The 25,674-nt window shown below is 35.1% G+C and overlaps 1 protein-coding gene across 29 annotated transcripts in view; it reads right to left on the bottom strand.

The window, feature by feature from the left end:
* The window catches only part of TBC1D5 (TBC1 domain family member 5), a 543,840-nt gene that overhangs the window by 338,310 nt on the left and 179,856 nt on the right, over positions 1–25,674 (bottom strand). For all 29 annotated transcript variants that reach the window (XR_014825087.1, XR_014825088.1, XR_014825086.1 and 26 more), the window contains one exon: positions 4,465–4,596. Coding sequence is in view for 23 of the 29 variants with exons in the window: in XM_021069679.2 (XP_020925338.2) it covers positions 4,465–4,561 (97 nt within the window). In the remaining 6 variants the exon portion in view is untranslated. The remainder of the gene's footprint in view (positions 1–4,464; positions 4,597–25,674) is intronic.

Genomic DNA, 25,674 nt, shown 5'->3' on the forward strand with positions numbered 1-25,674 from the left:
GGTTGTTAAAAATTTGTTTGGGAAACAGTTTTCAACTTTCGGGGGATTGGAAACCGCCACAAGTGTTGTGTTTTCAATTTGGGGGGCTTGCCTCATATCCTACCCTGTCTACCGCCCCTAGTTATGAGGTCTTTCTCCAGCCTCATTGAGGCCATGGTCAAAAAAAAAAAAAAAAAGTCCACACATATAATGAGGTTATGAAAATATAAACCCCTAAACCAAAGGGGGCTCCGAGCATCAAAGGGAGGAATGCGGTAGGTAGCCCTCCCAGAATGAAGGGAAGGCAATGTGTGCAACCAGCATCTGTGCGTGCTTGCGCAACTCTGTGGCAGGATGACATAATTGGTACCCCTGAGCGCAGTCTCAATTATATAACATGAACATGTTACATATGGCAATTTACAGAATGTGTGTTACCTTATAAGGGAGACAAAGGGACCAAGATGTAGCGGGAAAACTAGCAGAGGTATATAAGGCAACGTCCCGCTGCTTTCAGGGCTCAGCCTTTGGATACAAAAGGCACGAATAAATACTGCTTCCTGGAAATAAGTCTCGGTGTCCCTCCTCTCTGTGTGTAAGTCCTACGACATATCACTTTCAGTAAACTATTTCATTTTTTTATTTTTTGTCTTTTTAGGGCTGCACCCACGGCATGTGGAGGGTCCCAGAATAGGGGTCCTATCAGAGCTGTAGCCTCTGGCCTACACCAGAGCCACAGCAATGTGGGAACCAAGCCGTGTCTGCGACCTACACCACAGCTCAACACTGAATCCTTAACCCACTGAGCAAGGCCAGGAATCCAACCCATGTCCTCATGGATGCTAGTTGGGCTCATTAACCACTGAGCCATGACGGGAACTCCAGTAAACTATTTTAATTGTTACCAATTTATTCATCAGCAAAGCCTCTTCTAGTCGTAAAATTTTATGACATAAGAACAAAGAAGTGGACAAAAGTTACAAAAGGCAAAAATGTGGTAGGCAGAAAATTCTTAATGTCTTGGTTTTTTTCTAAGTTACTAAATATTTTATACATGACACTAAAAAGAAAGCTTTGAAACAGATATTATATAAAAAAGCATCACATTAAGCAATTATCTGAATACTATAAAAGCTGTAACTAAGAAGGCATATAAAATTGAAGCTAAAAACTCTGGCTATATGTAACAAAATGCTATTCTCAAAAGAGACCTAATAGAGGAAAATGTTCTTTCATCATTAGCAACATTCCAACTTCTTATAAGCTTGGGAAAACAACTGGTCATTCGGAGAATATTACTTTATTAATAGGTTAAATTTCCCTAAACCGTGATATTGTTGTCTTCAGTATAAAATAAAATGGTTACATTTTCATTTAATTAGATCATTAAAAGTTACATGCTAAGAATGAATAATTATGAATAGCTGAACAAACACTTTTGCTTTGTTTTAATGGTTCCATCTGAATCACAGGTAACTTGTCAATTACTAATTAATACCCTTTGATATCTTGGAATATAAGACGGCAATTTTCTATATACTATCAAATTCAATAGAATGCAGAGAAAATGTCATACTTCCTAGGCTATTTCCTATTTGAAAAAAAAAGCACTTAAAAGTTTAATTCGCATGGAAAATATGCTCTAAGATTTTGCATGTACATATTTAAACAGTTCCTTTTTCTGCTCTCACCCACTTTCATTAAACATCCATGAAAGTAAATAAATCTATGATATACAGTTTTCTGTCATAACTTATGTGGCTATTTCTGCTAATCTTTTCCAGAATATTCAGAATCAGTTAATTCAGTAAATGTACTGTTTTTCTATAACTGTTAAAATTCAGATTTGAGAAAATCAAAGCCTTATTGTTTACCTATAGAATACATAAAAGGATTTTCTAAAAAATCAAACAAAAAAAGGTGACTTCTACACAGGGAAACCACTGATTAAGTCCGGTGTTTGACTACTTACAAATTTCCTTTTGGGAAAAAAACATGTAATAGGCTTCAAATACATGGGAAACCCCGTGAAAGACATATATTAAAATAAATAAACATGCTAGAAAGGTGATGATTTTTCAAGTAAATATGACAGCCCCATTAACATGCAACACACGATTTTCTGCAAAAAAGAAAACCTAAGATGAAATAGATGCTTTATATAAAATATTTACATATACAATGCACAAAACCCACTACGGTTAGTAACCTTTATGGCTTTGAAGAACTAGATATTTACATATCTTTCTTTTCTGCATGTGCGTGTGCGTATGTGTGTTTTGTATATATTTTTAACAGTTGACAGCTGTTTTAGAGCATACAGAGATGCCAAGCTGAATGAGGGTCTTGATTACTTCAAGATTAGCTATCTAAAGTTTCTATTCATTTTAAGTGTTGTTAGTTGGAAGAGTCATTAGTCACTTCCTTGTCTCATAGAACATCAGCATACATTTACATTGTTAATGAACATTTGGGGTAAATGAATTAATGGCACTTTTAAACATCAATTCAGTCCTAATAACTTTGTATGTCATAGAAACGTTGGCTAGGATATAAACGAAAAGCCTTTTCACTAAAGGTAACTACTCATCCCTGCAAACAATAAAGGAGAAAATTAATTTAAAATGTTTTTTAACCTTTAAAAAAAAAGAACCTCAGGATTTAATGAACTGGTCCAAAGGGAAAAAAAATGCACTTAAGGGGGAAAAAAAAGCAAAAACAAAAAATCTATGTTTTAAAATAAGTACATAAATCAAAAAATTTTGGTGAAAATATTTTATATACTTGTAACACAAAAATACATTCACTTTTAAAATATTCACTTATAGAAGTGCCTGCAGAAAATTTTCACTTATTTAATCATGAGTACTTCTTATATAGGTTTTTTGTTTTGTTTTTGTTTTATTTTTTAGTGCCGCACCTGCAGCGTATGGAAGTGACCAAGTTAGAGGCCGAACTGGAGCTACAGCTGCCAGCCTACACCACATTTCACAGCAAAGCAGGATCAGAGCCATGTCTGCAACCTATACTCAAGGCAATGCCGGATCCTTAACCCACTGAGCAAGGCCACAGATGAAACCCAGGTCCTCATACCAGTCAGGTTCACTACTGTTGAGTCACAATGGGAACTCCTCTTATAGATATTACATTTAAGAAAAAATATCTCTAGGGAAGGTTGTTATCAGTCTTACCACTGAAATTCTTTAAATGCTAAAACAAACTGGATGCTAGTATTATCAAAACCTTAAACAGTAGTCTAAATAAAAGGAAATATAAAAGTAAAAATAAAACCACAAAAATAAGTTGTATACTATTTTCATTAAAAATAATGGCATTTGTAGGATGTGGAAGGTATTAAAGATGCACAGAAAACATAAACATATTGCATAAACTCAAGAGCTTGCATACTAAAGAAATAGCTATTTTAAGGAATCAAGTAACTTCTTAAATTCCCCAAACACAAGTTAATGGCAGACCTTTATATCAAAATAGAAATATATAAAACATATGTGAATAACTTTGCGTAATGATGATTTGTTAAAATAGATCTTATAATCATGATATATATATTTAATGAGTGAAACTTTATCAAATATTTAGTTCATTAGTTGAAATAAGGATAAGGTTTCAAGAATTCTCACAGTCATTGTTTCCTTCCAAGATACTATGCTATTACTGATACTGAGACAATAATACAAAGCTTTGATACATACACATTTAATACATTTTTATAGGTTAGACCCCCAAAATTTTAATGAATAGATCTTTATAAGTACAACACAAATTTCAATTATTAAAAAACACATCAAGCAATTATTTTATTCTGTAATAATCTCAACTTCCTGAAGGGGGGGAAAAAATCCCTGCAAAAATCAACACTAAAAGCTTAGCCTTCTTTATTTTATTTTTTTATTTATTTTTTGTCTTTTTGCTATTTCTCTGGGCCACTCCCGTGGCATATGGAGGTTCCCAGGCTAGGGGTCCAATCGGAGCTGTAGCCACCGGCCTACGCCAGAGCCACAGCAACGCGGGATCCGAGCCGCGTCTGCAACCTACACCACAGCTCACGGCAACGCCGGATCGTTAACCCACTGAGCAAGGGCAGGGACCGAACCCGCAACCTCATGGTTCCTAGTCGGATTCGTTAACCACTGCGCCACGATGGGAACTCCTAAAAGCTTAGCCTTCTTTAAAAGATTTTGACAAAGGTCATTCTGCATTTCAACATTCTTATGCTGAAGCAATAAACTATTTACGATTTTTTTTAAAAACGAATGACAGTGCATTAAACATTTGGCTATGGCTAATGCATCTGTCTATAATCAAAAGTTGATATTTTGTGGTATTCATCATGTCTCAGCACTCTATATCTATCCAAAGAAATGTTCTTAAAGCTGCCCTGCTCTTCAAAGCAAGCAGGGCTAACTGGAATCCCTCTGCCAGGCTTCCTAGTGACCTCAGAAAGTATCTGCATACAAAACTCACCTCCAGGCTTGTTTAAGTAGCTAGACAAAGGATCAATGCCCACTTCTTGTTCTTCTGGCTGCAGAGGATGTCTAGTTTCAGATAAGGAATGATACATTTTGAGAACTGGACACTGTCACCAAAAGTGACTACCTGGGAGATGAAAAATATGGAGAAAAATGATGAATATTTTTCTTTCTGCTGTGACTGGGAATAAATGCAAAACCAAAATGATTAAGAGAGCATTACAAACATCAACAAGTTTTCCACTGGCTCCAGGGACTGTTACTACACATTGGTAGACATATGCAAAGGAGTGAAAGAGTGGCACAAAATTCCTGTTTCAACAATTTCTCCCTAATCTGAACTTCATCGGTAACCTTTAACTCAATGTTCAATTTCATTTATTTTCAATAAATTTCTGCACAAAAACTTGAACTGTAAGTTAAATTATTGGCACATTTAGAATATCCCTCATTTTACTGCCAAAATAATACACATTTATAATCTGAACTTTCAAAATATAGAAAATAGACCAAACTAAAATCACCCATAATTGTATTAGTTTAAAAAACCACTGTAAACACTTCAGTTTATCATATGTATTCTTTCTGTCTTTGTTCTGGGTATTTAAAATACATATAGCTTTAATGTGATCCATCATGCTAAATATACTGATTATATAAATTAATTATCAAGAGTATTTCCTTTCCCATTAAAAAAGTCGATATTATAACTTCTAATGGATCCCTGGTATTCTTTTAGGTAGCTATAACAATTGATGCAATCAATTCCTTATTAGTAGACAATTAGGATATTTTCAGTTGCTCAAAACTATAAAACAGCTTCACAATGAATATCTTTCAGTGATACCTCTGTGTTGTATCCATGATTATTTCCTTAGGATAAATTCCTATAAGCATACTTGCTGGGCTAAAAACATGTATTTAAAAAAAAAATAAGCTTTTGTGAGAAGTTTTGGCACATTATGCTCTCGAAAGATATATATATATATAATAGAAAAGTTCATTTCCCCTGGACCCTCATCAACAGTGGGAATGAGTAATTCCTTGGGTTGTTTTGTTTTGTTTTTGTTTTTGTTGGACTCATATGATATTCAAATTTTATATTGCATTTGCTTGAAAACTAGTGAAATTACTGAAGACTTCCTATGTTTTCTCTGACATTTGTTATTGTCTTTTGTGGATGGAGCTTATTATTATGATTGTCTTCACGATCTGTAAGCATGGTTTAAATATTAAGGATATTAAACCTTTGTCATGTGCCATTTTTCTCAGAGTGTGTCTGTTTTCAAATTATATATAGTTTTTGTGGACACAGTAACTTTTTTTTTAATTTTTATGTACCCAAATATACCTATATCTCCTTTATGGATTTTGCCTCTTGCATTACGTTTAGAAGGGCAAGATTATATAATCACCTATGTCTTTTTTTGTCATGTTAAATGTTTCCTCTCTAGATTCTCATTTCTATAAATAATTCCAATTTTAAGGTTTTTTTTTTTTTTAGAAATAACAATTTTTTTTTTTTTTGGTCTTTTTTTTGCCATTTCTTGGGCCACTCCTGCGGCATATGGAGGTTCCCAGGCTAGGGGTTGAATCGGAGCTGTAGCCGCCAGCCTACGCCAGAGCCACAGCAACGCAGGATCCGAGCCGCGTCTGCAACCTACACCACAGCTCAAGGCAACGCTGGATCGTTAACCCACTGAGCAAGGGCAGGACCGAACCTACAACCTCATGGTTCCTAGTCGGATTCGTTAACCACTGCGCCACGACGAGAACTCCGAAATTACATTTTTTTTTAACTTCCAAGCGGTCCTAACTACTTATAATTTTTTTATGTACATAAAGTACAAATGACCTTCTGAAATCAGAATATTTCAAAAAACAGACTGGGTTCACTAATTTTCATCCAAAATAATATAAGTAACATATTATTTTCAATTTCAAGAGCGGGGGACATGATAGGAAGAGGAAATGTGGAATGCTAAACTGGAAAAGCAAGTCCAAGCAAAATGAGTATGTAATTTTACAGGATACAGTCTCCACTTCCAGAGAAAAATTCCAGAAGTCCATGAACACACAAATCCTTGACCAATATTTTCCCAACACATAATGCTCCTTTATTTTACTTTCTTTCTAAAACTCTCACTTTGTAAAATCACTGTGGAATATTATCTGATTTTTATCAGAACCCTCTAACTCTCAGCCACTTCACTCATGGTCAGATGTTAACAAATCCTTTCCCACTGGAATTACAGTTAAAACAAAAGAGGCAGAGGGTTAGGAAAAACCAACACTTGGGAAAGCAGAACTTTTGTTTCCAATGGACAGTAAGAATTTGTAAAGCCATAAATCCTAAATCCATAAATCTGAAATTGTCAGTTCTTACTTCTTATAAGTACAAATCAATTAACACACATGGAACGCTAACCACAGAGATGGAACTCTGGGGAATCTAATTTGGTAGAAGATAGCAAAATAAAGATAATTATACTACAACAGAGAATCTGATAAATACTACTGATCAGATGAATGAGCAGATTAAAACATAAAATCCTTTACTATGGAGAAGTAAGGATCACCAAACTTAAATACCTAATGGGGTCAGGCAAAAAAGCATTATTAATTGCAGTTAACATCTATTGAGCAATAAATATGTGATAAAAACTACTCTAAAACACTTCATGTACACTCATCATTTCATCCTAACAACCCATCATCATTTTCATTTTACCAAACAGAAAACGGAGGTACAGAGAGATTAAGGAATGTGTTTACAGTCACACAACTAGTTAGGTGTCAAAGCCAGACTCTGACCCCACCCCATATGGCTCGAGAACTCATCCACCACTACAAAACTACACCTAGCTCTCTGTAAGTCAATGAAACAGAGAGACAAGGCATAAAACAAGGGTGTGTAAGAGGACAGGGTCTGTGAATTATAACATCCTTTTCTCTGCATCAACATTTTCAATAAAAGCTAGCAATCTGAGAATTTTTATGTGAAATCTTTATTATAAGTGTTGGCCTCAAAACAAAGAGCAAAACAAACAAAAAACACTGTGGAACCAAAGGAACACATGACAAAAGTGTATTTGGCCATGGACAATTATTTTAATGTAAAATTCAAATACTCTATACATTCTGCCATACCCTTTAAAAACACAAGCTAAATGTTGAAAATGAGTATTGCAAGTTATCTGCGAGATTTCCTTAAAATTTCTTTAATATCTTATATATGTTTTCATATTATTACTTTATTTTCTCTTTTTGCAGTATATATTTCCAGTATTAAACTTCATATGCCTAAAATATACAATGGGATTTTCTATGATTCAAAAATTATGAGAAATAAAGTGATACCAAAGTATATTTCAAAAAGAAACATCAAAAAAAAACCCTTTCTACAGCTAAAATACTCTATAACATGATGATATTCAAATATTCATTCAAGATGCTCAAAGATACTTAAAGTCCCTTGAACTCCGTAGAGAAGTTAAGTTCAAGTCATTCACTGATTTTAGTTTCAGTAATAACTCTTTAGAATTTAGACCTCTATGGTAGCACCCAGTAACCAGAATACAAAACTTACCAAATATACCAGTCTACAATTGTTGTATAAAATCAGCCACCTACTATATTCTAATTTATTATGCCTATAGATTGAAACTGAGTCACTGAAATGCTTTTATAGTGATTGTTTGTTCTAGTTCTGCGAAAAATGTCATGGGTAATTTGAAAGCAATTGCACTGAATATGTAGATTGCTTTGGGTAGTACGGCCATTTTTACAATATTAATTTTTCCAACATAGGAGCATGGAATATCTTTCCATTTCTTTACATCTTCTTTAATTTCCTTGATTAATGTGTTATAGTTCTTGGCATATAAGTCCTTTACCTTCTTGTTCAGGTGTATGCCCAGGTATTTGATTTTTTGGGGTGCAATTTTAAAAGGTATTGTATTTTTGTATTCCTTTTCTAATATTTCATTGTTAGTATACAGAAATGCGACTGATTTCTGAGTGTTAATCATATCCTGCTACTTTGCTGAATTTGTTGATCAGTTCAAGTAGTTTTTGGGTTGAGTCCTTAGAATTTTCTATATACAGTTATCATGTCATCTGCATACAGTGACAGTTTTACCTCCTCTCTTCTAATTTGGAGGCCTTTTATTTCTTTTGTTTGTCTGGCTGCTGTGGCTAGGACTTCCAATACTATGTTGAATAACAGTGGAAAGAGTGGGCATCCTTGCCTTGTTCCAGATTTGAGTGGGAAGGCTTTCGGCTTTTCTCCATTGAGTATTATATTTGCTGTGAGTTTGTCGTAAATGGCTTTTATTATGTTAAGATATGTTCCCTTTATACACTTTGGCAAGAGGGTTTTTTATTTGTTTGTTTTAAATACAAAGGGCTAGTTTAGCTTTTTAGCATACTTAAACTTTGTTGCTTATGGCAATTGTGATTAACTTATGGCAATTGTGATTACCTTATAAAATCACAACATAATGTTGCTTTCAAATGTAAATTAATTTTCTTAAGTCATTCTTACAAAATGATTAGCCAGTGGAGACCTGCTGTAGATCTTAGAGAACTCTACCCAATATTTCTGTGATAACCTATACGGGAAAAGAATCTGAAAAAGAATGGATGTGTGTATACGTACAACTGAATCACTTTGCTATACAAGAGACACTATCACAACACTGTAACTCAACTATACTTCAATAAAATTAAAAAAAAAAGTTTTCCAGTTTGTGTTTTACGACTACAACAACCACCAAAAGTATAAGACCACTACCAAGCAGGACAGGAAAGAGTCTTAAACAAATATGTATTTATTTTAATAACTAGTATGAATAAATTTTGTACCATAAATATCAGACTATAAGAAAATATTTACAAAAATTCAAATAAAGAAGTTAAGGGAAATTTTTTTGGTCTGAAGATTTTAAGATAATTAATATAATTGATGGATTTCAGTTTTCCTAAATAATACCAACCTGTCTCTAGAATTTCCCTGACTGACAAAAACAGTAAAGAATCAAAATAAATAAATAAAGGCAGTCTTATTTTCTCTAATTCAGAAAGCACAGCAATATTCCTTCTAAGACTTGAGAAAGGAGGTATACCTTCTTGGCTATACTTATTATAAATAACACTTAAATTTCCTGCTTCACATGAGCTTAAAATTCACAAAATTCAAAATCAGTTGTGCAATATGGTCTTTTTTGCTGCCATCCTGGTCACAGAAAGTGATACATTAGGCTGAACCGGCCATTTAAAATCCAAGACTAACTTAAGGACATTGTCTTATTCTTGGCAATATTAAATCTTAAGATAAAAATCTGTCTAAAAGAAGGGAAGTCTCATGAAAAATAGTTAATATCTATTAACTAGAAAGGGTGGAAAATAGTTAATATCTAAGGAAAGGGTAAGAGTTTAGTACTAAAGCTTGGAAGACAGTTTTAAAGTATCAAGTTTCAAAATAAGGTATCTCCATGTAAACTAAAGCAATACAAGCAGTCTTTAAGTGAAAATTTCATATTATGAGCATTGTATACAGACAAAACAACAGGTCAGTTAAACAAAATTCTCTCTTTCAAAATGGCATCATATAAACCAAAGCTCTAGAAAAATGTTTATTCCCTCTGAATCTGAAGTTCTATGTATTTAAGCTTATAGTCATTCTTTCACTGTTTCTAATACATAAGCATAGAATTAGCATTCTGAATTGTGGCTTCTGAAGACATCCATATTCCAAAAAGCTCATATAAGCATATTTCATTCATTTAAATTCTTGACTGATGGTAAACTTAGAAATCAAACACTGAAATGACAGAGTAATATTACTTTATATAAAGATACCTCCTATAAGAAAAGTGTATCAAAGAGCTTAAATGAACAATTTCCAGAGCACAATTACAAAAAGAGGAGAAAATACAGCATGAATGAGTGTCTGTTAAAGATAGCACGCATTTACCAGGAAGGGTATACAACCTAAAATATGACATCTTGCTTATAAAAGCAAGAAACTATATTTTCTATAGTTATATAAAAGCTATATTCTTATAATTAAGAAGTAATGGAACATTATTTATAGAACTGGCAAAAAAGAACCTGTTTATTTAGAAATATTTTATCTACAGGTAATTTGATGGTCAGGAACAATGATGTTTTAGAGTCTTAATTATAACAAAGAGAAGGAAGTAGTAAAGGAAGAAAAGAAAGAGAAGTGAGAAAGAAATCAAAGAGAAAGGATGAAGCTCCATTTTTAAATTCTGTCAGTCTTTAATGTAAAAGTGCTACATTGGACTTTAAGTTAATTAAGTATTAAAATCAATCATCTATAAGTCTTAATATTTAATATTGGTTAGACTGTATATCAAAGTAGTTTTATTATTTATTTACTCCAAACCTTTCCAGAATACTTCATCTAACAACAGGGGGTCTGTTCCTCACAAGACAAATGCATTTACAATGCCAAATAAATTATATATAAAAGCATTTGTCTTAATACATGTCATTCAATATTAAATATCACCCATTGGTAAAACCCTGAAACCCTAATTCATTTTTACCAACCACATAATTGTATTATTCAAGTGTTGTCTACTAAACAGATATAGGACCATAATAAGGGTCTACATACTAAGAACAATAATCAAATTAAAACAGATTTAGTCCTTATAACTTCCAGGCTATTAGAATAAAAATTTTAGGGTCAACAATCCACTATAAAATACTATATTCATAAATGATATACATAACCAGAAACATGTAGAATATATGGAAAGTTCACAGGTGGACTTAGATATTTTATATTACAAGATAGGAATATGTTTGGCTTTCAATATCCAAGTGCTATAAAGTAATAGGAAGTGGCAGTTGTGACCATATAAACCAAGAAAAAAATTGAGCATTATAAAGAGTTAATGTGGCCTGACAAAAAGCTCTCCACAGCGTGTCCTCATATGGTTTGAGTTCTCTTGAACACATTCTCAAAATGCAAAGACTGGGAAAGCAGCTCATCAGCCTAGTGACCATACCTGTGTTATCATACAGCCTTCACTGGTTACTGCTTTATTTTATATGCACAGACACCACCTATGGCCATTAAACTACTCAGTCAGGTTTTCATAAAATCAAGAGAACTGTAAGTCCACACTTAGGAGTTCAGGAAGAATGAGCAATATTGAAAAGATAAAAGAGTCATAATAACTTGGTCAATTATATTAAACAGATGATGACACTAGGAACAAGGAAAAGAAAAAAATGGCCACTCTTTGCATAAGCATCAAATAAAACCAAACATTTTTGTTAAAAAAACAAACAAAAAACTTCCCTTTGGTGCAAGCCGTGCCAAGTAACGTCACTGAGGGAGGAAGGCCAGCAGCTAAGAACCATCACCTGATCCTCTCTGGCCCAAGTGGCTTACCTAAAAACATTTATACGCTCCTTCCTCTACAGTTTCATTCATACCTCTTTCCCTCCTGATGAGGCCTTTCCAATTCACTTTTCTAAATCCTAGACATAACTGGAACACCCCACTTTTCCTCTGTGGATCAATGCAGAAGTAATTCCTCGCTGTTCTGCCATAGCAGTATTTCCCTAAAGTGATGGACCATCATGGGAGCCTGCAGGACAATATTAAGCAATAAATGTTCGTGGTCAGAATAGGAAGAACTAAGTTTGTTCCACCTTTTGGTCAACAGCATTAGCATGGATTTTTCTTACATAGAGATGGCATGTAATGGGAGATTTCAGTAGAAAGTAAAAATTTTTTATTCAAGGTTTTGCTTCCCCTCTGTAGTGTGACCATTCCTAACACCGTAATTGTAGCTTCCATCTCTCACTTCAACTCCTGCAATACTGTCCCCTAACTGGTCTCCCAGCTTCCATTTTTTCTTGCTGTTGTCAACACTGTTGATTGCCTTTCCAACAATATTCAAATTTTGTTTGGGCCATGGGCTCCTGCAGAGGTACCCAAGGGGTAAGCTAAAATTGGTCTAAGCCAATCACGATGGTCCCATTTCCTGTGCCAGACTAGCTGGGATGAGCCATTCGATGTGAATGGAAGGTACCCAAGGGCTTCTAGAGGCTTTTCTCTCAATTACAAAGATGTACACTCTTAATTGCAATGGATTAACCAACCTAGATTCACCCTACCTCTAACCACCTTGCCATAGGTAATAACAGAATCCTTATTGTATAACCCAGTTGAGATTTCCTGTTACTGCCAGATTTCACAGCCTAACATACCCACCTCCTACAATCTATTACCACACAACATCCAAGGTAATTTTTTCCACTATACAACGTTTCCCAACATACTTAACATAAAAGCCAAATTCTCTTCAAGAGGTCTTGAATCCAAGCCCATGCCTAACCCTCTGACCCCACTCTTCCCACCAACAGGAGGCGCTAGCCACATAGGACTTCTTTCTATTCCTCATTTCCTCTGTGGGACACTCTACCCCTTAACATCATTTACGTACCTGCCCAAATTCATATCAGCACAGAAAGCTTCTCCCAGAGCATATTTAATCCACTGACAAATCTTGTTGGTCCTACCTTCAAAATAAAATCAAGAACTGGGCCATTCTGTACCACAATCACCCCGATCCAGGTCACTGCCAACCTAGGTATGGACTATTTAATTTCTTCCAATAGGTCTCCCTGTTCCCAGCCAGGCCATCCATTTACTCATGGCAGCCTGAGCGGACCCATCTAAAATTTAACTCAGCACATGGCTCACTTCTGCTCAAAACTTTACACTAGTTTCTCATCTTTCTCAGAATAAAATAAAAAACCTTCACAGGACTCTACAGGATCTTGTCCCCAGCTACTGCTTTGATCTTTTTTATCCTACAGTTTTCTGCGCCCTTCAGTCCCAATGGCCTCTTTATAGTTCCTCTTGTGTGCTAATAAGCAAGCTTGCCACCAGGGGCCTTTGTACTTTCCTCAGCTGCAAATACTTCCTTCAGATATTCCTACTCAGAGATGGCTCTCCCCCACCTTTCAAAGTCCAGGGTCAAATGTCACCTTACTTATTAGTTCATCAAGGGTCACAGGGCCACACTCAGCACATACCCTCCCATTACTTACAGCATTTATCACTACCTACTAAAACTTAATTGCATTTTGTTTACTATGCATCATGCCCTATTATAAATTCTATGAATGCAAAGGCTTTACCTTTTTATTCACTTCTATATCTCCTCTATCTGGAAGGCACCCTTTTTTTTTTTTTTTTAAATGGCATTCCTAATGATAGCTTGAAAGAATCCAATAAAGTATAATAGAGAAACCTAACTGAATCCAAGTTAGTTATTAACTGATATTAGTTTTTCAAGAATACCTAGGTATATGTTAGAGATGTATATTAGCACAAAATTAAAGAATTAGAATTAAAAATATTTGAGATGACAGGTCCCATAAAACAGACCAGACACTACAAAGATCCCCTAATAATAATTACGCTCAAGAGACAAGGACTGGTCCCTCTCAATGAGAGTTAGTATTAGACCCTGGGCCTTCCCTTGGGGAGAGCCTGTGGAAGCTGAACAAACACCTGGTCTGTGGTGCTGCTCAGTGCCTGCTCAGGAACACGGGGTGGGAAAAGAGAGCCCAAGTTCTTTGTAGACCAAGAGGCTCTCAGATGGCCACTCCTCCCACAGACACCACATCTGCACTCACCATACTCTAAAGAGGTCAGCTGTTATCCTTAACCTCACCCATTTGTTAGAAATCCTCCCCTTTCTCCAAGCAGTCAAGGAAGACAAAAAAGGGTGAGAAATCTGGGAATTTTACCCAACCTGTGTTCTGTGCTCTGTGAGTCAAGCCTATCCACTTACATAAAAAAATAATCCACATCTTTTCAGGGCTGGAAGCAGAGGTTAGCTTCTAAATATACTAGTATAAGGGTGAGAACTGTCCTAAGCCCTTGCATTTCAAATGTAATTGCTTAGATTTTGAGAAATTTCTTTCTTTTTTTTTTTTTTTTTTTTTGGTCTTTTTGCCATTTCTTGGGCCGCTTCAGCGGCATATGGAAGTTCCAGGGCTAGGGGTCTAATCGGAGCTACAGCTGCCAGCCTATGCCAGAGCCACAGCAACGCAGGATCCGAGCTGTGTCTGCGCCCTACACAGACAACTCCGGCAACGCCGGAACCTTAACCCACTGAGCAAGGGCAGGGACCGAACCGGCAACCTCATGGTTCCTAGCTGAACTCGTTAACCACTGCGCCACGACGAGAACTCCTAAATACGTGGTCTTTTTTTTTTTTTTTTTTTTTTTGTCTTTTTGGATTTTGAGAAATTTCTGAGAAACTAGAAACACATTATTAATTGTTATGTAACAGCAAGCTTTACAAAGTTAACCATACTATTAATAAATAATAAAAGGACTGTATACAGGCCAATAATGAGAATATGTCATAAATCCATGAATCATGACTCCATGACTATATTAATCAAATCAATGAATTCATGAAAAAGGTTATCCACTGGAATTTCCAAGTTTCCCTACATAAATTTTTAAAAATGGAACAGTATTTCAATGATAAAAGTAGAGTCTGAAAGCATTTTAAATAACATCTGATTTATATATGATATCTAGTATATGATATCTAGTGGCTAATCTTTTAAGGCAATTTTATTAAAAAATATGCATACACATACACACAAAGAAGGTATGTTATAAAACTCCATATCTACTCTTGTTTTGAAAGACGTCTTTATTTTTCTTTAATTACCTACTTTCTCTTTAGCTAAATTCTAGCTAGAAGGTGGCATTTTGTAATGAAAGACAAATTTCATCTATTTTGTCAATGTTCCTTCCCCCAATGTGTCTCAAATGCCCATTTGCTTTTGGGTATAACTTCACTCTAACACTATTCTTTAGTATAATTATTGGTTTTCCACTAACCTCTAGCTCATAACTAACATGAGAATTTAAATAAGATCATATGTGGGAATATATATAAAAAACTACAGTGGGACCAAAGTTCTTTGTTGTAGTTTACTGACAATAATAATCAATATTAAAACATTTTATAAGATACAGATAGCAGATGTGTGACCAACTGAGTACATCTTTTTAAGGTTATATTGATACCTTAACTAAATAAAAGTGATGCAGATTGTAACCAGAGAGTAGGAATTAACTAGAAGGGGGAGGAAGGGCATTCTTGGCAGAGGAAACATCCTGTGCAAGGGCTAGGGAAAGGGAGAACTTGCATGTGCGATACAGAATCTTAAGGAGCCAGGTTCAGCTTGGTTGATAATCAGGCTTAGGAAGTAGACAGAGTCTACATTAGGCATAACTTAGGGACCACACCTAAGATCCTGAGTTGTTTCCTAAGGGTAGGGGAAGCCACTAAATAGCTTCAGGTAAACAGGAAGGAACAAGGGCTACAGCTTCTCCACACTTAACTCTTTCTTCAGCTATACCATACTGTATGCCTCAAAACTCCCATACATGGGACAACTCTCCCTGGCATTACTTGCCTCACCTTATTTGCCTAACTACCTGCTAACCTGTCCTCAAGATTCAGCTCAAAATTTCACATTGCTGCCCTTAATCTGTTATCTGTTTCAGATGCCCATTCACCCTATATATAATTTCACACTAACATGAACTGTTCCTTAGCAAAATGGTTGGTTTTCCACTATCCTCTACTCTTTCTAAGGAGAGAGGACATCTTTTATTCATCTATGCTCCAAGGCATTAATGTACAATAGTAATTAATATACAAGTACTTCCAAAAATCATTTATTCAATGATCAATAAAACCCAAGACACAATTGAGTATAATTCCCAGATATAAGGATTGAGTTATATTTGTTCCCCCATAAAAGCATACAAATTAAAATGATTTTAAAAAGCCTTGGAGTATGTCATAGGAAGAAATATTGCCTTAGATTACATTGAGCTACAAGAGCTGAGCTATACTCCATACTATTTAATATGACCTACAACACTCATTTAACAAATATATATTGAACATACTAGGGGCCAAGTGCTATAGCAATGATCCTTATAGTAAATGCAAATTCAATAAGAAGTGAGCTTAATTGTATATACTACTTCATGAAAATTATCACTCTGATACTATATGTTACAAGAGCATTGAAATGTAATATTCACTTTCAATCATAACTCTGGACACATCAGATAACAAAGTCTAGATTACTCAGAATGTTTTCTCTTTCACAAAGTCAAAAGCCTTTTTGAAATGTCAGCCCTGAACATCATAAAATTATACAGAATGATGAGGAACCAAGCTTATAGTGCATATAAATATGAGAGCATATTAGACTGCATTTAATTACCAGTTCAAACAACAACCTGATCTAACCTTTGACAAGTAAAATAAATGTTCTGAATAATTTAACGAAAGCAAACATTTGCTGTTAATGCTGCTAATTATAGTACAAGCTGGAAAAAAGAAAGGGAAGAGAAATGATGAAGAGAAGAGAAGAGAAGGGGAGATGGAATTATTTTAATTAAGGTTGAAATCTGCAACTGTTTATTGAAACATGAATTTTTTCAATGAATTCAATTCACATAAAAGGGCAAACTATGTTGAGCAAAGTTGCTTTTATAAATACTCAGCTAAAGTAACATTTCATTAGAAAGCTCATTCTTTCAGTAAGTAGAATCACCAGATATCATGGGGACAAGGAAAGCCAGTTACAGATGAATTAGGGTGTAATTGTACCCCTTCATTAAAGGGACTCAAAGTTTAATGAGAAAAAAGCCTAGGAAATAGGTCGCCAGACTTAGCATTAATTAATCAAATTAACTGAAATAATTCATTAAAATAAAATAAAAATACAGATGCCCAGTTAAGTTTGAATTTCAGAAAAAGAACAGAAGTAATATTTGGAACATATTTACACAAAATGTTTTTCATTATCTGAAATTCAAATTGAACTATGTATCCTGTATTTTATCTGACAAGCCCACCAGTAGATAAATGAAGATGAGTATTTATAGGAAAATATGTGTTACGTCCACTGTAGGAGCTCCAAGATTAAATGAGACCAAAACTCTCAAAGAGTGAGATCCCAAGAGACCTCACACTAAGTCAGGAAGAGCTGTTTTTCCAGAACTGCTGATTGCTACTGTGAAAGACCAAAATACACTGCACAAATGGACAGACCCAGCCCCAATGGAACTTGTTTCTCAATTGTTCTAAGAAAAGGAGCTGCAAAGAATAATAAACAAATAAACAAATTTCTTAATGGAAATCATTAGCTACTAAATGGCAGAAAAATGAAACATCTCAACAAAAATCCAAGAGCCAACATGGACTTGTGGTTGCCAGCAGAGGTGGGGGGAGGAAATGGGATGGACTAGGAGTTTGCGGTTGGTGGATGCAAACTATTACATTTAGAATGGATAAGCAGTGGGACCCTACTGTACACACAGAGAACTATATCCAACCTCTTGGGTTAGAAAATGATGGAAGATCTACGAAAAAAAGAATGTATATGTATGTTGACTGGGTCACTTTGCTGTATGGCAGAAATTGAAAGAACATTGTAAATCAACTACACTTTGATAAAAATTTTGGAAAAAAAAAAATCCAAGAGCCATGGAAGACCCTGACAAATGGAAATAGAACACACAACTATTCTTATGTTGGGATTATTATTTTCACCCCGAACGGAGGTGCACTTAGAAAAAAAAAATCCAACAAAAACTGAACTTAATTTGTTGAGACAACTCTTACTCAAATACATAATATTTTCATTTGTGTATTGGAAATAAAATGTTAATAACTATGACACTGCACAGGAATCTAAAGTATGAGAAGCTCTTGGTAAAATCTTAAATTAACAAAGAATTCAATAATACATAATATGAAGACATGTTATACTCCATATACAAAAACTGCCAAAGAGATTTTGAAAGGGACTAACTTACTCATGAAGTAGACACTTCCATATGTTCTGGCATAAGAACAAAGAAGCCTCAATATGGACATGAAAAAGTTGCAATTATAATATTTGATTATCATTATTAACAGAGGAAAAATTCCAATTCTCCAATGTGATGACATATAAATACATACAGATTTCATACAACTGATAAAATGATAATCATTTAAAATATAAAACCTTACCCTAAAATAATGAATATGACTTAAGGGTTTCTCTCAGAATCTTTTGACATCTATGTTGACTGCTAATCGCTCCATCTTTACCCAAAAGATGTATGTGCACATAACTCTGCATGTGATCTAACTCCAACATCACTTATCACTTAGACATTCATGTAAAAAACCTGATATATGTGCATACCTCAAAAATGTAAACATTTGAGAACCTATAAATATTATAGGCTCTCAAAATGAGAATTAAAATGTTTATGTTTAGGTTTCATTTTTATGCAAGTGAAAGACAGATAAAGAAGAAAGGGCTCATTATAAAAGACAGAAGACAAAACACAGGCTCACATAGTATCTTGATGTCACTAAACACTATGGCCACTACTTAAAAACTGTTCAAGACGTCAATGAATACTAAAAAAAGGAACCAAAATAATCCCCATGAACTCCATGCAGAGCAAACAAAGGCCTGAAAGGGTTTACAAAAGGGTACAATTAACAAAACTAAGTACACAGATACTAACATGGGTACAGACAGCGCAGAGGGACTACACAAATCCCTAACAAAATGTTTAGAAATACATTAGACATCTATAATTCTTGCCATACTGATTTAAATTAAATCACTGTATAATTTTTAAAACTTTGTTACTTTATTCTTATATTTCAGTAAATAATTTAAAAGTAAAAGACAAATTTCATGACTTGCTTTTCTATTTGTAAAACAATGACACAGTCATTTGGAATTACAATGTGTTATTTATATACTGAACAAGACAAATACATATCTGAAAGCTCAGAAAATTATCTAAGACCTGGAGATTTTATCCTAATTTTTAATGGGAATAAACAGGATCAGGCAATTTAAGTGTTATTACTATAAAGTAATTTTTCCTATAAAAACAGAAGCTTTCAAAACCAGATAATAATTTCCTCCCACAAGTTCTAATATACCCTCTTTTCTGTAAGTACAGGTTTTTTTTTTTTTTTTTTTTTGGTCTTTTGTAGGGCCGCACTGGTGGCATATGGATGTTCCCAGGCCAGGGGTCCAATCAGAGCTGTAGCTGCTGCCCTATGCCAGAGCCACAGCAGCAAGGGATCCAAGCCGTGTCTGCGACCCACACCACAGCTCACAGCAACACCAGATTCTTAAACCACTGAGCAAGGCCAGGGATCAAACCTGCAACCTCATGGTTCCTAGTCGGATTCGTTAACCGCTGAGCCATGACGGGAACTCCTATAAGTACATTTTTGAAAAGACTTCCTTAGCAAAGAAATGTTTTTATGCCATAACTGTAAATATACATTTTAAACTTCTAAGATTTTTTTATTTTTATTTTTTTGTCTTTTTGTCCTTTTAGGGCCACACCTGCGGCATATGGAGGTTCCCAGGCTAGGGGTCTAATCGGAGCTGTTGCTGCCAGCCTTCGCCAGAGCCACAGCAATGCCAGATCCGAGCCGCATCTGCGACCTACACCACAGCTCACGGCAACGCCAGATCCTTAACCCACTGAGCGAGGCCAGGGATCAAACCCGTAACCTCATGGTTCCTAGTTGGATTCATTTCCACTGCGCCACGACAGGAACTCCAAACTTCTAAGGTTTTAAATCCTATAAAATCAAGCTAAAGGTGACTATAGCCAGTTATTTTTAATATAGTAGGAAGATTCTGCTCAGGTAGTATTATACAGCTCTAAGGTTTTACCAAATATTCGAGGTCACAACATATTTAAATGTGATAACTGAATGTAAGTGATCAAAGCAGTCAACTTACGTAATTATAAATATACATCCGAATGATCTATTATTCCCTTCCTCATATTTGAGAAACTAATTTTTTGCTTTTTAGTATAATATGGACTATTTAAATAGCACTTTGCACTTTACAAAAACTTTCATATGTACCATACATTCTCAATGGGAGTGATACCGTTCTTGAAAGGATGAAAAATTGGTTGGGGGGGGATTCTGAGATATTACAATGGTTTAAGGCCTTCCAACAGGCCACAGTACATAAACAAATACACAGTATTTCGGCACCTAACTGTGACTTAGGTGAGTCATAAAGAAATAAAAGGTTTACAAACACAAATACCACCTTATTTGATCATCCCAACCATCTAGTAGGTAAGACGTGTAGCAGTCCTCTTTTTAAAAAGCATATGAGAAAAATAAAGCTGGAAGAATGAAAGGAATGAATAAAGGAGAGCAATGGGTAGTACACAGCAAAATGAAATGTTACTGTGTATCAATATGTGTATGTGTACATACAACATAAAAATAATGTGCAACCTCACTCATAATTAAAGAAATGTCAACTAAAAAAATTAGATGTAATTCTCATCAAATTTGCAAAATAAAAAAGGGGGGATAATACCTAGAGTTGATAAGGATATGGAGAAATATGCATTTTGATTTTGATTAACTTAATTATAGAAGCACAAGTTTTTGAAAAGCAATCTGGCATCGACTATCAAAATTACAAACGCATATACCCTTTGATTCAGCAATTCTACTGCTAGGAATTTATCCTACTGACATACCCTCCAGGCAAATGTATGCAGCAAGAGGTTGACTGTATTAGTCAAAAACTATAAATAACCTAAATATCCATTAATAAGGAACTGGTTTTATAAATTATGGTAACCTAGAAATGGAATAACATAGAGGCATTAAATATGTAAACTCACTGATGCAGAAAATATACAAAGGATACTGAAATCAGCAAGTAGCAGTATAGATAGCATGATCCCTCTATTTTGCGCAAATATATAAATATAAGCTTGCTTTGCATGAAGAAACAGAGATTCTTTGGTTTAGAGCCCTATGCAAGCTTTAAAAAATTAAAACATGAGGATATATCCTTTAATAAATAATTGCTTATGAAAATATTAAAATGACTTATTCAAGTTCATACAATTAAGAAGCATAGCTATTAATAAAATTCTATTCTTTTGGCCCAATCCATTTTATATTTCACATTATATTACTTTATAAAGCTTACTACTGTCCATTTGGTTAATTAAACATGGTAATGTCTGTGGTTCCATAATGCTTACTGAAATATAAATACACCTACAGGTTCTCAACACTTCTCCTGAGCTACCCACATCTGTCTTTCCAACCTTCTTCATATCTTTTCATTCTCTAAAGACATCTAGTGTTTTCTGACCTTTATTTATTTGGGCAACTAGCCTTGGTCAAGGAAACCTATCCCAACCCATTTCTCTCTCTGAAACATTAAAAAAATCTTCTATTTTCATGGCCTGACAAAGAATAAGAGAGTAAATACTGTTGAATAAATGAATAAATATCCATCGGACCAGATCCTACTAGTCACTTCTCAAAGTTCATCTCCAACGTTCTATTCTCTCTGAAAGATTTTCTAACTTCTCAATCTTAAGCTGTTAAATTGAATGAATTCAGAAATTGGATCATGTAAAATCAGCCCCATAGTTCTACTTCTAATGAGAAAAAAGCAAGCAAAACGTTTTTGTTTTTTCTAAGAGAACAAAAGGGAAGAAGAGCCCAGAGAAGAGCTCCCTGCATGGCACCAGCACCAAGTTTCTTCTTATGACTGCACTTTACTTTTCCTACAAAAAGAAACCTCCTGTCTACCACTGTGGACACCAGGGATCGAGTCACATTTTCTAGGCTCAAATTGTGGAAATGCCTTTACTAACTGACCTTAGGCATGCTGGTTAAACTCTGTGCCTCAGTAGCCTCAATGTAAATGTGGGAAATATACATTTGACAGGTTATGTGAAGGTTAAACAAATACCCCTGAAGTAACCACAACACCTGACACACTAGCCAGTAAGTACTCCATTTAGCTATTATTTTTACTACTCTCACCTTCACACTGTCACTGCTCTGATGGGTATATTTGCCCAGTTAGGTGATCAGAACAAGATTAAAAGCAGGATGGCACTTACAGTTCAAAAACATAGGTCCTTACACTGCCCCATTAGATTTGTTCTCGGCAATTTTCATGTAATGTTTTCTCAATATTTCTACTGAGGAAGAGAAGAAGGTAGTAAACAAAATCTAGAGAAAGCAGAGGCTGCACAGGCGTAGCATACATTCAACTTAGTAAATACCTGTGGAATCTTCCCATGTGCCAGAAACTAGGCTGGAAGGTAACTGTTTCACAGTAAACAAGACAGTAAAAGTCTATCCTCAGAGAATTTACATTCTAGGTGAAGACAAATAATACGCTAAGGATAAAATACAGTTCACAAGTCAAGTAGTGTCATATGTTATGAAGGAAATGCAGAGGATGATGAGACAAGAGGATAACAGGGCACAACAGAGCTTATCTGACGAAGTGTAGTCTCAGAAGATCCCAACCCCAAAAGCATATGGGATGGGCGGTGGGGGCAGAAGGGTGTTGATGGTTACAACTATGCTCGTCAGCAATAGGAAAGTAACTAAAGAGGAAGTGATTATAATTTAGATTAAAGGAACAAGAAAGGAAGTATAATATTTTAAAAGGAATAAGCATGGGAGTTAACCCTTCTTCTCACAACCTCTTTATTCTCTAGTTCCCCAAGGCACTCTTGCATACTTCAATATTAGGCATAAAATACCATTCACCAGACAAACCTTTCACTGGGAATGGTTATATCTTCTTGGAAACTAGGTGGACAAAAATCTCCTCCAGTTATTTACATAAGTTCTAAAACATTCTCAATTTTTTTTCAGAAGTAAATTTATTCTCCACCTTTTGATAATACCTAAATCTGTCTTTTCCTTACAATTAAGATAAAATATTTAGGACAGAGCACTAACTTATTTGACCTATTAATGTCAATATATAAAGAAAGCAAAAATATCACAGCTTGAAACCAAATTAAAAAGTATAAATATTATTAATTAAATCCAAGGTCTTTAGTTGTTTGTAGTAAAGGACAACCACTGAAGGTCAGAAGCTCCTAGCCTGGTGTGTGGGACATCAAATCCTAATAGGAGAGTGTGAGAGGGGAGGAGGAAGATATGAATGAGCTGGGAAAAGAAAGCTTGGCACCAAGGCACCCAATCTCTGGGGCATGAGGCCACAAAGGCAAAGCAAAATCTAGGTCTCATCTCTGAGTGATTAGAAATATTGCCCTTCCTACAAACTCTTTTAGTCAGAAATTGCTAATGCTAAGACTGACTGGATAAATTTATTAATAGGAAGAATTTGTGAATTGTCTAATATGCCAGTAGGCCCTTGGTGGTTACCAGTCTACAGATGGAAATGACAGAAAGCAAAGTTTAGTCTGCTCTAGCAATTCTTCATGCAGTTTTATGCAGCATTATGCTTTTGTTATTTACTTTTGTTTCTGGAACAACTTATAAAGCAGAAATATCAGTAAATCTAGGAGTGTCTGTCTGTCTCTGTCCCTCTCTCTCATACACATACACACTCTCTCTCTCCCCGCAACACATAAACACATTCTCTCCACACACGCACACCCCTTTAGTTAACTTCAGAGTGAAACGGCTTTACAAAATGGACTTCTAAAATGTGATCCTATCTTTTACCTAAATAACCAAGATTACTGGTTGTATTTTGTGCAACCCATGGTGAAGTTTTCAACAGCAATAGCAAGGGGAAGCAGCTAGACTTAATATATATGCTTTCTTCCCTAAAGAAATAAATAGGCCAAGAAAGTAAAAGATGGAAAGGAGGGTTCCCTTTCCTAGAATTTATACAACTGCACAGAATTAAATAGATTAGAAATTGTCCATCTTTCAGGATACAAAAGCATTATTTCTAACACATTAGGTGAAGCAATATAATGACTAATCCAAAAATCCTACTCAAAAATGTCCATATTCTCTTTATTAATGGAAAACCATCCTGATGCATAAGCTACCTCTTAGGATAGAGCCCTGCCTCCTATCTAAACCTTATAAATGAATATGGATATAGGTCAAAGGATAAGGAAAATTTAACTGGAACAGAAAATCTGGTTCAGACTCAAATTAACATCTTCCTCATACCTCTTCCTTCTGGCAGTACTTGCAAAACCTGTAGCAACAAACTATCACTTCATTATCTTCCCACAAGACACTGGTTTTCTCTAACACTTCACAATGCTTCTGAGATAGCGTATCTGACATAACACCTCTACATCTCTCCCACATTTAACGAGATAAAGAAAAGGAAGAAAGAGGGTACACGGTGTTGGTGCTACAAGTGTGAGAATACAACTCTTCCTGAACATTCAAATTAACTACAGAGCTCAAACCATTTTCACTATTTTCCCATTTAGGTATCTGACATGTTCTGAGTTCTCCCTTTAAAGTAATTAACACACTCTAGGGTTGTTCATTCAGTGTTAACCAATGACAATCATTAACTAAGGGTAGGAGAACCTGTCCCATTTTAACTAAACTAAAATAACACATAGTAATTAAAAAATTCATAGTGGTTGTTTTAATGATTTTTCTTTAATAAAATAAAGTTGAGTAGTCAAATGTGGTCTTTGAAGAAGGCTATTTTTATTTTTTTTTACAGAGCTAGGATCCGTCAAAGAACAGTAAATGCTAAGTTTTAATATCCAACTTGTTTGTGTAAAAACATAATGTTTAAGCTTTCTTCAGTGATATTATTAAAACGAAGACATAGCTGATGAGTTCTACCTGTCCTGTAATAATACCCAGAAATATGTGTAGTGACCTACATGCAAAAACAGGCAGGATTTTCAAGGTTGAGACATAAACTAAATCTAGAGCTCAGGAAATTCACATACTTCTCTCCAACCAAAGCCATTTACAAGGCCATCTCCCAACAGGTTTATTTCAGTGCTTCTCAGCATCTGTGTGTCTGGGTACAAGTGTTCAGAGGGCAGGAGTCAACCCATACACTGTGCTTTTATGGTGCCTTTAGTGAGACTTAACTAAATTCTACTTGAAAGGCATCTGACAATACAATTGCTGAAAAATTCAATGCTCACCCTGCTTGTGAAATCTTGTGCCTTGTACCTTATGATTTCAGCAGTGCCATGTGTGCTGTGATAGTTAAGGGCCTGTCAATGTTTCCATTATAAACTCTGGTTTTCAGAGGTTTGTATCTTGGCCTATAAAAATAGATTCCGGTCTGTAAC

The sequence above is a fragment of the Sus scrofa genome, chromosome 13 (assembly GCF_054392235.1).
Source record: "Sus scrofa isolate SSC_HxYL_T2T_F1_AM1 chromosome 13, Sscrofa_HxYL_maternal_Yorkshire_Landrace_v2.0, whole genome shotgun sequence".
Taxonomy (NCBI): Eukaryota; Metazoa; Chordata; class Mammalia; order Artiodactyla; family Suidae; genus Sus; species Sus scrofa.